The sequence below is a fragment of the Rhinolophus sinicus genome, linkage group LG07, assembly GCF_036562045.2.
Source record: "Rhinolophus sinicus isolate RSC01 linkage group LG07, ASM3656204v1, whole genome shotgun sequence".
In the NCBI taxonomy this organism is placed as follows: Eukaryota; Metazoa; Chordata; class Mammalia; order Chiroptera; family Rhinolophidae; genus Rhinolophus; species Rhinolophus sinicus.
The window spans coordinates 99,090,406-99,106,504 of record NC_133757.1 but is presented as its reverse complement, the minus strand read 5'-3'; the positions used below and the strand labels follow the sequence as shown (position 1 = coordinate 99,106,504).

At 38.0% G+C, this 16,099-nt stretch overlaps 1 protein-coding gene across 1 annotated transcript in view; it reads right to left on the bottom strand.

Moving 5' to 3' along the window:
- INTS9 (integrator complex subunit 9) overlaps positions 1 to 16,099 on the bottom strand; it is an 86,601-nt gene that overhangs the window by 45,801 nt on the left and 24,701 nt on the right. Inside the window, exons 2-4 of the mRNA XM_019733114.2 lie at positions 12,337 to 12,464; positions 5,172 to 5,232; positions 1,860 to 1,922 (exon numbers count right to left, since the gene is read on the bottom strand). Of these exons, the coding sequence (XP_019588673.1) occupies positions 1,860 to 1,922; positions 5,172 to 5,232; positions 12,337 to 12,464 (252 nt within the window). The remainder of the gene's footprint in view (positions 1 to 1,859; positions 1,923 to 5,171; positions 5,233 to 12,336; positions 12,465 to 16,099) is intronic.

Sequence of the window (16,099 nt, the reverse complement as noted above, 5' to 3'; positions counted from 1 at the left end):
CTGCAATTACTTTTGCACCAACCTAATATATATCCAGAATGCCTACATAATCATTGTCCCTATGAGAAATAAATTTAACATCCAAATCAAAGTTATATACTCACACTTATACACTTACTTATATACTTTCCCTCAGTGAAATCCAATGAACATTATTTTAATTTTAAACTTCCTGAATATGGACACTTGGGATCCACATAATGTGAACTGGGTTAAAGCTACCACAATTTATTGGATACTTACTATACTGTCTTAGCCCTCAGGTCTACAGTGCAGACCTTGGGGGACACAAGGCAATTTAAGGTAGCAGCACTAGATTATAGTAGCACCAGTTAGGCCTGCCTAACTCACCCACAGATCAGTGAAGAACAGACTGTAGGAAGTACCTCTCTCTTGATTCTATGACTCTCCTATTTTCTTCCGACCACAGAATGCCCTGGTTCTACCTTAAAACAGTGAGTACTACTAACTTGTCATAAACCAGGTGTTACGACACAACTTGAAAAAATTTTTTGTGGCTCTAGAACCCTAACTATATCAATGATCCTTTAGCTTGCCAAAAGGTGAACTGTGAAATGGTAATTCTCTAATTTCCAAGTTTAGTATTCCATATGGAACAAGTGAGAAAGTCATCAGAACACCAACACATACATTCTACATTGCTGTCTATACACTGATGGTTGCAGCAGTCAGCGCCATAGTAGTACACTGAGAATATATGTAGCACCCGGGGTTAGGAATGTTTCAATAGACGGGGAACTGCCCAACCAATCCCTATGTGACAAATGAAGATGACAAAAAGATTTGAATTGCACTAAGGGAGAGCACACAGGATTCTTGGCAACTGTCTAACTACACCCTTATTCTTACTATTTTGTCTCAAACTTTCTCCCTATCTGCCACCTTCAATTACCATGTCCTTCTTTGTTTTTCATCTTTTCTTTCCCTTTGGTACCCCAAAAGAGCACATATACATACTTTAAACAGAGAAAAATATTTATCTGTAGGGTGTCAAAAGAAAGTGTAGAAATGGAAAGGAAGGGAAGAGGAGAGGACAGAAATAAGGAAAACTGCACTCTGGATTTCTTCTCTTTGGCACCGAACTGTGTAAGTATTTTCTATAGGTGCTGCAATCCACTGGACACGTGCAAAGAACACGATGGTAGATTCTCACTGATTTCCTCAGGAGCCCTGGACTAGCTAGCTACTGGCTTCCTTACATTTCATCTGTCTGCTAAGAGCCCCACCTAGGCCATTCTGGGGATAAGGCCTGTCAGCTGAGATTAGCTTTCTTTAGGACTAATGGAAACTGATCTTGTTTCCTTTAAAAGGATGAGACTGGCCCCAAACTCTTATAACCAGTCCCACTGTGATAATAATAGGTTAACAACAGATATCCATAACTCTGTTCAGAATCTGTGGATTTCAAGCAATGTTCAATATGATTTTTTAAGTCAGCAAGAATTTTTACAGTTTACTGCACTGGCTAAGAACAATTCCCAATTACTCACCGTAAGCAAGACTAGGAAAAATATGGCTAATCTAAGACACAGGCATTATAATTACAAAACTGAAAGGCCAGAGTCATTTCTTTATCTTGCTCAAAACCATGCCCTAGTACAGGTGTCAGTGGAGATTTTGGAAAGAATTAGGAATAGGAGGAAGAGACAATGACTAACAAACAATAGAAAGAGCTCCTAAATGATCATATTTTAGCTGTATGACAAAGTGCCTGGAATAACAGATTTATTGCAATTTGAAAATAGGAAGCTAAACCCCTTAAATTTATTTCTTGACTTTTGTTTTGAAAGATGGTTAAGATAGGCTTTGCTTCTACAAGAAGATTCACTTTAACTTACCTCTGGTAAGCAGAATTCAGGCACAGAATCCACAAATACATGACCAGAGCACTCCTTTAGCTCCTAAAATAAATGAAAAGGAAAAATTCTAGGAAGAGATATCCAATAGATACAGCAACAAAGAAATTTCATCCCCCAAACAAACTGGTTGTGAGGAATCACAGACTGCTAGAGTTGGAGAGAAGCTAGGTTATTTAGGTCAACTGTTCACTGTTTAGGCTCAGGGAGGGTAGGAGTTTTACTCATAAAAAATGCTGGTTTGTGGCTGACCCAGGACTTGAATGCATATTTCTGATGCCTCTTTGAGGAAGCCCTGTGTAGACACATGCTGCTTCCATAACTCATGAGCCAGTACTTCCCAAATAATAGTTATGTAGACCATACCAGCATCATCAAAATAACTTGGGAACAGTGATGTATGTCAGGATTCCTGGGCCCTATCTAAGAACTAAGGAATCAGAAACTATGGGGACGAGGTCATGGAAACTTTCTAACAAGCACCTTCACTGATTTTGTTACACAGTCAGGTTAGGAATCCTGGCCTTAGAGCCTCTTTCTCCTCCTACCAAGGGTTGAAGGGCAAGGAGCAAGTAGAGAGGGAGATGAAGGGTAGAGGGTAGGGATGAAACCACCACCACCACCATCACCATCACCTCCATGAATGTAATCTTTGTCCTTGCAGAGAATACAATTTATTTGGAATTACAACTCACACGTATTCATTCCAAAGAAAAAAGGTATATACTTATAAAGAAAGAGAATATAGTACAACTCCCCACTCTGCCCATGACCTACCATATTTAATATGCTTGTGTTATTTTGGATTCCCTTACAAAGAGACCCTGAGAGAACGCAAGCTCATATGGGAGGAGCTGAAAAACAGCAGGAGGATGGGCAAGTGATAAAGGGAAAAGAACTGGCTGATAATGGATGTGTTATTGAGCCACATACCACTGTGGGTAAGTGGGCCTTATACCCATGAGGAAACTCTGGGGTGTAAAACATACACCTTGAAGTTATCCTACCCAGGGACAAGGAATCTGGGATAATTATACAGCAACTCCTGCTTTTTGTGCAGCCTCAAGAAAAACTCTCCAGCAAAGCTACACAGGGTTGGCAGCTGGACTCTGATGACAGAGCACACTGAACAAACACCAGCGGGCCACCAACAGAGTCTGCTACAATGTCCCCAGAAGGCTATTAGAGTTGCTGTCCTCCCTCACCGACACTTTAAACTGAAATCTATGGAGAATTTTTTGTTTCATCAAGGTTAAAGCTATCTATGACTTTATAATAAAACTGGTAAAATAGACTTTGGTTGACAGTTTGCTCCTTCCACAAAGAAAAAATACTGTTAGAATTTTGTTCTACTGTGTTTTCATTAGTCACTGAACATGTATTTCTATATATTCATATATACATGTATCTATATTTATATTTGAGTCTGAATGATTTTACTCTCAATCTTTATTTGAAAATAGGGTATTAACTATATGTTATTTTCCTTTTGAATTTTACACGTCTCTTATCAGAACCTTGATGGAAAAAATATTTCCTCACCTTGCCTTCCACAGTATACTCTGCTTCCTCTCCTTATATAGTACCATTTAACCAGTGAAAAGGCTGAGCCAAAAAGAGACTGAAAACAGTTCTTAATTACAATGTACCTGCCAACTAAAAACAAATGAGCAATTATGCTTAATGGGAGAAGACTCCCAACTCCCTTAGGATGAGGTTAAAAATGATTAAAGACAAATCATGGGAAATTTCAAACTCTGCCTGATCTCAAATTGGCTATGTAATGTTCTTCCCCATAATACTCCCTACCAGGGCACGCCTACCTCAGATGACAAAGCCTCCTCTGAAGCTCTCATCCTTCCTCGCCTGGAAGGAATGACTTGCATTCCTGCACTGACAATGTCACTGTATTTTATTCACCGCTCCCTCCTAATAAAATGCTCCCACATACACATGCAAGTCATTTCGCTCACAATGCTCTGGTAATGGGATGCTTCTGAACCTTTCTCAGGAACAATGATTTACAGCCAGCAGGAGAATTAGGCTGAAATCAGGTGCACAGGCTCCTGAATGTCACCTAATTTTACCGTTTAACTATGAGGGAAATCTCGTTTCAAATTATGCATTTGGCTTGCACTTGAGGTTGGGGTGCAGTTTATAGGAACTAATTCTAGTAAAAAGAACACCTCTTTATTTAACTACATCTATTACAAGAAGGAAATGCCTTACTCAGAGGAATCATTTTAAGGATTTTTAAACTTAGTCTTTCAACTGTGAAAGTTGGGAGAGGAAGAATGATTTAGAAGACTGAGAATGGCATGGATGAGCTTTATACATTTTATCTTTTTTTTTTTTTTTAGTATAAAATTTGACTAGATTATAGTTTTAACATTTTTTTGTACCTTTGGTCTCTCATTTATAAGTTACCTGTGGATCTGAGAAAGGATTACCATGAAGATAATCAACTGTCAAATATGTAACAGCCTAGAAAAAAAAATAATTTAAATAATTTACTTTAAGACATGTTAGTCAGTGAATAAAGTCGTAATAGGACCCCAAATCCAGGATTCCTAGAACTATGTTCTTTTCTCCCCACAACCTATAAGATTGTTCATTCTAGGCCACCAGGAAAAGCTGGATCATAGTCTGGAAGGCCTTCTACCTCCAATTTACCCAAGAACAGGTTTCCCTCCCACACCTTCAAGAACACACTGCCTGGGAAGGCAAATCCCTAGCTCTTCAGTCTGTTCTTCACACGGCAGCCAAAGTGATCCTGTCAGATGATGACACAGCTCTCCTGTAACCTTCTGTGGCCTCTGATCACCCAAATAAGACCCAAACTTTTTACAAGGCCCTACCCCGATCTGACACCAGACAGAAGCAGTTTAAAACTCACACTCGAGGATTTTAAAGTTGTGTTTTTTTTAAAAAGTTTACTACTTCCAGTCAGTCAGTGGAATGCTCTCATCAGCACCACCTTTGAAACTCTCATTGCAATTATAAAAATAATAGTTTTTTCTTTGTGATGATAAAATGTATTTGCAGCATCAGTTCTTAGTTTTTTTATTTTTTCATATGAGAAAATTGGACCTGAATCTAAACAGAGATTTCCTAAAAGGCTCTTAAAACCAATAATCACCAAGCACTAAAGACCCTACACGGATCTTGGGATTTTCCAAGGAGAACAACACATGGGGGTAAAACATGAGCCAATCAGTCACATTACTATTGGGTGGCTCCAGTATGACAAAAGGGTTTTCCACTGGGTGTAGACACGCTTCAGTTAATCATTACCTTGTCCAGGAAAACATTTCCATCCTTTAGGGACCAGCCAGGAAGATTAGACAGCCTGGGACTGTAAAAAAAAAAAAAAAGATTAAGTTATCCTAAATAGATTATAATCCTCAGTGATTTCAAGGTGACTGTACTGTCTCCATAAAGTTAAAAACAGCTTACAATTATTGGCAGCAGTGATCATTCAAAATACTAATAAAAAAGATGAAAAATAACCATGTTGTATCAAGCCTAAGAATTATACAGCAACAAAACATTAAAAAAATAATTTAACATTAAATTGTGAAAATTAAAAGAACACTGTGCAGAGTAATAAAGAACAAAGAAAGATGAGACGTTAGAGCATTTTGTAGTTTTCCAATCACTGCCCCCTGACTTCACTTTCCTTGTGTTTGACAAGCCCGAGGGGAAGGCCAAACGGGATCATCACGTGTGGATGAGAAAACAGACTCAGAGAGGTCAGGCGCTCTGACAAGAACACAAAGCCGCCTGCCAGCCAGGATTCACCGCAAATAACATACCTGAATTCTAGTCAAATCCACATTCTGGATTCACTGCTTGTAAGTGGATTAGTCCCTTGTCACCTGTGGCTTGAGTTTCCAGTTCTGGAAAATGAAGCTAGTTTTCCTAAGTGCTATACGCATAAAATGACACTATATCTAAGTGAATAATTTCTAGAAGGTGAGGCTATTTTCATGTATATGTTACATTAAAAAAAATCTGGATGCAGAAATCATTCACTTCTGGTAACTTCAGGATTTAACTGTGTGATATTAGTTGACCAGAAGAATTATGTTGCTGGCTGAACCGCAAATAATCTAGAAAAATAATGCTGCAAAAAGAAAAACTTAATGATCAAGGTGATACCTAAAGAAAACACACACAGCAGTACAAGCTGGATAGCAAAAAGATTTTAGCACTTCACCACAAAATTAGTCGGTGAAGTAAAAATTAAGAGCAAAGTAAGGGTGGGGGACTAACAGACTTTATAATCAGAAATGAAATTAATGCATAGTTCCTTATCCTCTCGCCAAAATAATTTTATCAAATTGTGATTTTGTAACCAGGTGGTAGGTGTGAAAGTCAAACATAATAGAAACATAAATATGTGAATATTGGTCAATCTTCTAGGAAAGGTTAAAATCCTGAATATACATGCCTCTAACTTAAAAAAAAAAAAAAAAGTGAAAATGTTCGGGGAATTCCAAACTTACAGAAAAGTTGTAAGACTATAATACAATGAAGTACCATATACCCTTTCTGTAGATGCACTGTTTACATTTTGCTTTTACTAATCAAAAAGTAGAATTTTGGATTTCATATTTGAGAATGAAAACCATTACCAGGAGAATCAAATTTGGTTGGTATAAATTATAACTGATACACTTAAAAAAAAAAAAAAACCTCTGGGAGTTTTCTGCTGTAACCTCTCAGAGAGGTATTCTATTATGATTAGCTGTTTAATTCCCATCTCATTTCACAGTCATATAAATGTCTTCACTTATAGACTTCTTGCTTCTTGAAAAATTTATTTACTATCAGACCAGATTAAAAAACCAAGTATTCTAATAAAAGGGCAATGACAAGACAATGTGAACACCGTTCTCATTTCATGCATGCTAACTCTCTAAAAGAAAGCTGTAAATATCCCTTCCCTTTACAAGGAGAACTGGATCAAAGTTCATGCATTCTCTCCGTTCCCCAATTAGAGATGACTGACTCAGTTAGCTGTCCTCAACAAATGATCAGAAATGGCACACTGCTTAACAGAAAATAACTAATTTTTTAAAAAGTAAAGATTTCAGGTATTGTGGTTTTACTCTTGGTCAACATTTCTTATACTGTAGCCTTCTAAAAAATACCTGTGGTTATTCTGGATTTGAGAAACTGCTTGTAGATGAGACAGAATGCTCAGAGAGCATGGCCATGTTATAACAATAGTGCCAAAGATGAAGGGCCACAGAAATGTGTCACCAAATGGCTCAGGATGCTGACTACAGAGATGAAAAGTATTTGGTTACTGAGTTCCAAGGAGTTAATGACTAAACCACAAAGAATTAGCAAATGTTAAGCTATGAAAGGGAAAGGGACTTATTACTTTGCTTTTAATGATTACAAAATTTGACTGTGTAAATTTTTTAAAAAGGGAAATACAGAAGTCCCTCCACAGCAACCTACTTTAATAAAATATGGGAGGTGAAGATATTTAAAAGCAAAACATTTTTTTTAATTGGGGAATATTGGGGGACAGTGTGTTTCTCCAGGGCCCATCGGCTCCAAGTAGTTGTCCTTCAATCTAGTTGTGGAGGGCGCAGCTCACTGGTCCATGTGGGAATCGAACCCGCAACCCTGTTGTTCAGAGCTCCCACTCTAACCAACTGAGCCATGGGGCGGCCCTGGGAGGTGAAGCTATTTGAAAAATTATGATTATAGATGAACACATTGTTGTATCCACTATTTAACAATAATTTCTATAGGAAAAAAAGGATGCCAGTAAAAATGTTATAGTCAAGAAAAACATGTATATAAGACCTGTTCTTTTTCAAATAGGTAAAATATTCCCATAAATAAATAAATAACCGAAGGCATTTAAAAGTAATCTATTGCCTAGAAAAACAGTACAAGGTAGAACAAAGATGATATGCAATTCATTTTCCCTTTACACTTTTCGTTTTTCCAATTTTATATTTTGAAATGTATTATTACTTTTATAATCAGAAAGTAATAATGAAAGAGGCATGTTTTAAAAATATTTATAAAACTTACTCTGAGCAAAGTATGCAAAGTGCGGGGGAGTGACAGTAAATAAAATAATCCTTGAGTTTGTTTACTCTAGGGAGGCAGTAAAGGCAATTACAATAGAATAAAATAAAAGCTATGCAGGGGTAAGCAGGTGTCATGCGTTCACACAGAAAGGGCACTGACAGTGTGTAGGGGTGTGGGAGAGCAGGGAATAGGAGTTATGAGGTAACGATGGAGGAAGTCTGTCAAGAAAAAGGAAATGGAACCGCCCCATCATTTGGCGTAGTGTTGCAGGAGAATGAGGTGCTACATTTCACTCATTCGTTAATGAATGTTTATTTATATATCAAGCACTCAAGTATTGGTGATACGACTATGAGCAAAACATACCTGTCCTCCTGAGGAGGTAGGGAAGACAGACATCTCAAATACCACCAAAGTGGAGAACAGGCTGTGAAAAACGATGCAGCAGTGTAGCACAAAGCACCACAGCATTCCCTCATGAGGGACGTGCCTGGGTCTATGAGGAGTGAGCTGAGATCTGGACAGTAGTAGAGTCAAGGGCAAGCTGGGTCAAGGAGAGGGTCTGGAGGGAACTGAGAAAGAAGGCAGCTACGAGATCCAGTGCTTTCCTCCCCTCATTCCCACCAGCCTTTGCATGGGCATCTTACAGAAAAGGTTATTCAAATGAAATGTCAAGAGTCCCATATGTTCCCCCTCACCCCCATCCAACTAGACTGCCATCTCTGTGTCTTTCCTATACAGAAACCGGCATCATGAAGAATCTGAGTGATGCGCTCCTGCTAAGTAGGCTAAAGGAGGGTGGGGTGGGCGGGGAAGAGCCATCATGGCCGACGGAAGAGCCATCATGGCCGACGGAAGAGCCATCATGGCCGACGGAAGAGCCATCATGGCCGACGGAAGAGGCATCATGGCCGACGGAAGAGCCACCATGGCCGACGGAAGAGCCATCATGGCCGACGGAAGAGCCATCATGGCCGACGGAAGAGCCATCATGGCTGACGGAACAACCGAGCGACTGTCTCAGGCAGGAGATAAAGATACCTTTGAAACTGAAAAGAAACAAAGAGCAAGATACTAGAGGGACAGACATAAACCCTAATATACCAAGATGAAGTTGGTATTTATCTTAAGGGCAATGAAAAACCAGGTGAGAGGCAAGAGCAGATTTTTATTTCTAAAAGATGGTTCTGAACAAAATTGACATCATGTGCCTTCTGAGAACAGATACCATCATTTGTTTGGTATTCCTACCAAAAAATAGTCCCAATCTAATCAAGAGGAAACATCAGACACATCCAAATTGAAAGATGCTATATAAAATAATTGTCCTGTACTCCTAAAAATGACAAGGTCATAAAAGACCGACAGTGAAACTCTTCCAGATTAAAGGAGGCTCAAGACATGACAACTAAATGCAACATGTGACCTGGATTGGACCCTGGACCAGTATTGCTATTTTTCTTTTTTTGCTATAAAAAGCATTATAGTGAAATATGAACTGGTGTTAACTTGGGAAATATGAATAAGGTATACACAGCTTAGATACTTGCACAGTATCAAGGTACATTTCCTGATTTTGATTATTGTACTGTGGTTCTGTAGAGAATGTCCTTAGAAAAAAGGCATTCAAGTATGTAGGTGATAAAGCAGCATCATGTCTGTATCTTTCAGAAAAAATTATATGCATACATATAAAGAGAAAATGACAAAACAAATGTGATAAAATGTTAACAATTGGTAAGGGTAATTGGGAGTTGTACTTATTCTTGCAACTTTTCTGCAAATCTGAAGTGATTTCAAAATAAAAAGTTACACAAGAAAATGACTCTGGATTCAGACAGGGGCAAGATCAGAATTGAAGAAACTGGTTAGGGGGCTTTAGCAATAATGCCTGTAAAAGATAATGGCAGCACTGAAGTGACTGCATTCTAGAGCTATTTAGAAGGTAAAAATGACAAGGGTTAATAAAAGACTGGATATGGGGAGCGATAAGAGGGGCGTATGTAAGTGAACTCCCAGTTTTCTGGTTTATATAACAGGATACCATTTGCAAAGATAGGATACTGTAACAGGTTGGGAGGGTCTGCCCTCCTCTTCTGGAGCACGTCTAACCATGAGCTCAGTTTGGCACATGTTGAGTTTTAAAGTGTCTTCAAAGGCACATCCAAGGAGAGAAACTGAGTAGGCATTTTTGACATAGGAATCTGGTACTCAGAGGAGAATTATTAATTAAAGATACACATATGTAAGTTATTATTTGGATGGTTGTCGAAGCCCTGAGAGTTTATTAAACTTCCTTGGTGGAGACTCTGATGTCCAAGCACTGGATATTGGAGAATTCTGATATGTGAGAAAGATGTCATAGAAAGATGAATCTCCAAAGTAGAGAGAAGAGGAAGAGTCAGAGAAGCAAGAAGAAAACCAGGGATGCATTCTCCTGGGGGGGAGAGGGCTGCTGAAAGGCCAAGCAGGATGAAGACACCTGTACCGTTTGTGACCTCAGTGAGAGCTGTTCTGATGGGTGATGTGGGCAAAGCAGACTGGAGAGGAGTTAGGAATGCTGAAGGGAAAAGTAGAGTAGAGAGACGGTGAAATTTTTTTTTTTTTTTTTTTAAATTTTAAGTTAGAACTGAGCATAATTAAATGGGAAGGACTGAGTTAAGGAAAGGTTCAAGACAAAGGAAAGATTACAATTAATTGCGAGATAACTCCGAGAAGGCGAGAAGGGTTGGAATCCAGGGAAGATAAAGGGATTCATTCACATGACAAATGTTTACTGAGCAGCTACGACATGCCAAGAAATGTTTTAGGCATAGAGGATACAGTCGAGAACAAAATTCCTGCCCTTATAAAACTTAACTTTTAGCACAGAAGAAAGATAATATGTAAACCAAATATGTATATATAATGCAATGATAAGCACTATGAAGAAAAATAAAGCAGGATGAAGGGGCTAGGGAGAAACTGGGGATACTATTTTAGCTAAGTATATCTCCCAGGTTTCTTAACTGAGCAAAGGAAGATATTTTTTGAAAGGAATTACATAGCTGCCAATCATCCCACTAGTATAACCTCCCTCTGAGAGAAAACCAATGACAAGGGAAGAGAGAGTGGAAGTGGATTCTAAAGCTGAGCCAGGGCTCTGAGAATACAAGAACGAGGTAATGACAAGAATGAACAGGAAAAGGAAAACATGTAGCCAGGACGGTCTGTCCAATTTGGTTTTGAACACCTAGAGAATTCCTAACCCCACAGAGCATTTAGGCGCCCTGGTGGAAGCCCTCACAGTAAGCACATTGTATTTTATTTTTCTTAGTAATTATCAAAGGATATAGTTGTTTCCTTGACACAACTATAATGAAATCTTCAACTGTGTAATTCTTTCTCCCCTGACAGACTAAAAGCTCCATGAAAAAAGTTTTGTTCGTGTCTGTATCCCCTGGTCCAGCACAGTGCAGATTCAGTGCTGAGTGTGATTATAACTGAACTTGTTCAGCTTTGCATAAAATGGAAGCTGGAATTATCTCTGACCTTGCCACCATCATCGTATTGTAGCCCTGAACTCAGATTAAAAATAAGAATAATAATTTTTTAAAAATCAATGGTGGATTTTTAATTACACTTTTTCTACATGATTCACAGGGTTATCATTATGAATAATCATTGCCCACAGTGATGTCTTCAGGAATGAATGAGATACATTAGATGGTTTACCTAGCTTGCTATGCTTTTAGGCTCTTAAATCTGCATTAGGTAGCTCTTCTGTTTCCTGTCTTGTATGTGGTATCACTGTTTGTTACTGGGAGTATATCTGCTTCTAAAAGTTACCACATCTGTTATAAATGGCTGCATCTAAGTAACATCAAGCTTCCGGGACGAGGTCTTAGAAGAGTAAACGTACCTGACTGTAGGCCTGGGGTAATCTGTCTGCTTTAAGACATGGACGTTGGCTTCATATACAATTCTATGATACCTGCAGCTGACTAGCATAAAAATAATGCATAGATACCTATCAAAAAGAAATGTCAGACTTTATTTTGTCAAGTCCCTGCAAAGGCACTTCAAAGAGTCTAAAATCCAATTCTTGGGCTCATCGGTTGACCATTTATCAGCTCTTATATGAATTAGCAAGAACGATGAAATGTACATGACCTCACTTGCACTGAGTAGTTGCAGGAACATTTTACAGAAGCTCAGAGTTATAATAAAGAAGTCAATCAATAAATCAATACAACACTTTCCATCAACCCAGCCAAAGGAAATTATTTTGATGAAGAACATTTTGAAAGGAACAAAGTAAACTGAGGACAACACACAAGGTACTGGTGACTGTTATGTTAATGGGTACCATTTTTCTGCAAACTCAAGCTCATTTTGTCTCAGATGCATCAGCACATACCTTTGAACAAGTGGCAAAGGAAGGAAATTGAGGGTGGAAGTCATGTCCAGTCCACAGTCCAACATAATGGTGGTTGACTTGAATTTGAGCACATTGCATGGTAAGGTTGGGTGCCCCGACAGGCAATACTGAAAAAAATTAAGTCATTTTTATCAATAATCAGTTATAGAAAAAGCCTAAAAAATACAGTAAATTAAGTAAAACTGATCATCCCTTGTAAGAACAGTGTGTAAATCCAGGTAACTTTCTATGTGGCTTCCTTCCTTTTACAGCTCTGAATATCACTTCCCCTCGCAATTTGAAACACTCAAAAGTCTCAGATCACCCCCTGTTTTTTGTAGGGTACCAAGTTATATCTCAAGCAAGCACAGCTTTGGAGGGGCTGTAATTATTCCAAATAGGTTTCCGGGCTATAGTTACCCACACCACTCTCACGTGACACTTCCAAATCCCTACTATCTTACTGCACTTAAGTACAACCTACAGCTGTGGAAGTCCATTAAATTCTAAGCTGGACCCTCAAACTGTGCTATAGGTTTGGTTTTCTCCTCCTGTAAATAACACAAATGATTTTCCTCAAAGCAGAAATGGTTGGGAAGGGTTAACAAATAAGCATTCATAAGGGGTTATGGCTCTTTGTCCAAAAAATGACAGCCAAGGACAAGGGTCTTCCCTGAGGTGCAGATACTAAGCAGGAGCGAGGGACGTGTACTCCCAACCCATCCAGAGTCTCTCGTCTGTGGCAACCGACCTCAGAAGTCAGAGGCGCACAAGCCACAGTGGAGTCTTCAAAGGAGAGTGATGAGGCAAGACAATACGCTGACCTCAGACATTTCTCATGTCCTCCTCAGTGTAGTGGGGATGACCGATAGGCCACACTGGACATTATTTATATGGGATGTACCCTGTGTCACCTTGCTTAATTTGATTGCTGCTCGGAAGAAAAGAAACAAGAGGAGAACAGACCTTTCCCCCGACTTTTAAAGTCATCCTGTAGAAGACTCCTTTGAACAGCAAAGCCAAGAAAATGGAGGGGCCGATGTTCTTAATCCTCTGACAAGTACATTCTTTCTATCTGATTTAAGTACAAGTCCAGCACAAATCAGGGTAACGCGACATCAGTGCTTGGCCCTACATGGCCACAGTAGCTCAGGCTAAGTCTTTTCAGGTATTTGTTGCTCTGTTGGTTTTTGTCGCTGGATAAATTTCTTGCTTTTCTCCAGAGGACATGATAGGGACTGACAATTTTTTAAAACTGTGCGTTCCAAAAATGATAGGCCCAAGAGCCAATAAATTATAGGCATTTTGCAAGCTTCTCTACTCCAAGTTTATGGCTGGTGATTATATTTTCCATACCATAATTCACAGCTCATGGTCTGAAAGGGTACAAAGTTACTACTAACGAAAGCAGTACAAATTACTTAAAATTGTATTATAATTGTCCGAAAAAAGTTCAGGAAGCATGATTTGAGTAACCATACTTTACATAAGTTCATAAAATATTGCCCACAATCATTTTTTCTATTCCGTCTTTTTTCATATTTGTATAAGCTGTAATTTTACTACATATAATGCCCTGCACGATGCTTTTAAAACACATGATGACTGCATTTTCTTTGTCAGTGTTGCATCATACTTCCTTTTTGTTGGCTGCCTAAGTAAATATACCATCACTTGTTTAATCATTCCCTCTCTGTTGAACATTTAAGGTTGTTTCCAGTCGTTCTATTATGAACATGGCTGTGGTGACTATTTTTGTGCTTAACGTTTTTTTCCATATTGGTCTATTTCTTTAGAGGATTCCGAGAAGTGGCATTAACTAGGTCAAAAAATATGAGCATTTTATGACTTTTGAAATGCGCTGCCAAAACGCTTTCCAAAAAAGGCTGTACCTATTTACAATGTCATTAGTAATGTATCAGAAGATCTGTTTCACTGCTTATTCCCATCAGCATTATGGTCAAAATCATTGAGAATCTACACCAAAAAGCAGGTGTGATGTTAGTAGCAGCTAACTGCAGTTCAATGGCCCTGAACAGTAAAGTCTACTACATGATAAATTGGCTTTAATTTTGAAAGGCAGTTTAGAGAAATGATTTAAAGCAGGGGGTCTGAAGTCAGACTGCCTGGGCTCAAACCCTGGTTGCGCACGTTATTAATATGATTTGGGGAAAGTTACTTAACTACCCAAAGACTCAGTGTCCTCATCTGTAAGATGTAATGACAGAAGCTACCACCCTCCTAAAGTTGTGAGGACTAAATGAATGGATACAGCACCTGACACAGAGTAAGTGCTCACTGTTAGTTGCTATAGTTACAGAATCATTACATTAAGGGGTTGAAGAGGCCGCCTAGATTTGGGGCAAATAATTTACAGCATTTTAGAGAAGCAATTCTGTTCTAGTGAAGTGGTATTCACAATGTCTTAGACATTTGTGTATCCCACAAGACTAGGTAAAGCAAATGAACAATTTTACAAGTACTGTCTATTGCTAATAGTTTGCCCTCTGGGAAGATACAATCATTACCGAGTACACAGTGAATACTCTAGCCAACATTAAGGTTTTACGGTTTTTAATTTTTTCTAGCTTAATAAATTAGAATATAGCAATGCTTTCATGTTAATTTTATTTCTACAAAATAACAAAGCTGCAAGTTTTTCTGTGTGATGACTTACTATCTATTTCCTTGTGCGCCTGTTGATCTTTTTTTCCAACTGAATGAACAGAATCTGCTTTCACAACTTAATCAGTTTAACGCACTCGTATATAAACATTGTTCATGATCTTTGGGTAAAATTTTTTATCAGTTATATTTAGTATATCTTTCCAATTCTATTAGTTTCATTAGAAAACTTTTATTATGGAAAATTTCAAACATGCAAGCAAGCAAAATTAGTATAATAAACTTCCACTGCTCAGGTTGAACTATCTATATTCTGCCTTTATCTTTGCTGCCTTCCTTTTGGCATTAAAACACTTCTTCGGAATAGCTGTTATGTTGACAAACCTATCTGATCTCTGAAAATACTGTTTTCATAAATAGTCCTAAATTTGATCACTTACCCAGAACTAGGATAAAAACATGAGTCTATTCTCCTAACTGTCCTAGGAAAATTCATTAAAGGTGACTCCATTCATCTTTAAGTTATTCTTGGTTTGTAATACCCCCAAGTCCTGTAATAGTATGAATATATTTCAGAAGAGTCTATTTTGCCACTCATCTTTATTTTCCATTTTTATTACCAATGCTATAAAGTTTATCTTATAATATTTTGCAAGTTAGAGTGACTAGACTTCAATTCTAAAAAACTACTTTTCCGAGGATGTAAGTGGAGGCTACATTTAATCTATATATTAATTTATAGAATGCTGCCATTTTTACTATATAACAACATTTCTCTCAGCTAGGAGCAATGCACTGCTTTCTCTTCTATTAACTTTATTTTTTTCTTCCTTTACAGATTAAAATGTTTTATTAAGTTCATAACCAACTCTTCAATTATCATTAACATAAATGCCTATCTTCACTTTTCAATTTTTATTTAATTTTTGCTGTCTTACTGTTTTGAGTTTTATTTGGTATATATTTTAAATTTCTGCAGTTGGATATATAGCTGATTAAAATATGCATTCAGGCTATGCACAGACCTCTGAGTAATGCTCTGGATGCATTTTACAAATTTATATTGTATTTCCAATTTACCCATTTCTAAATACTGTGTAATTTTCATTGTAATTTCTTCTATAAACCACAAACTATT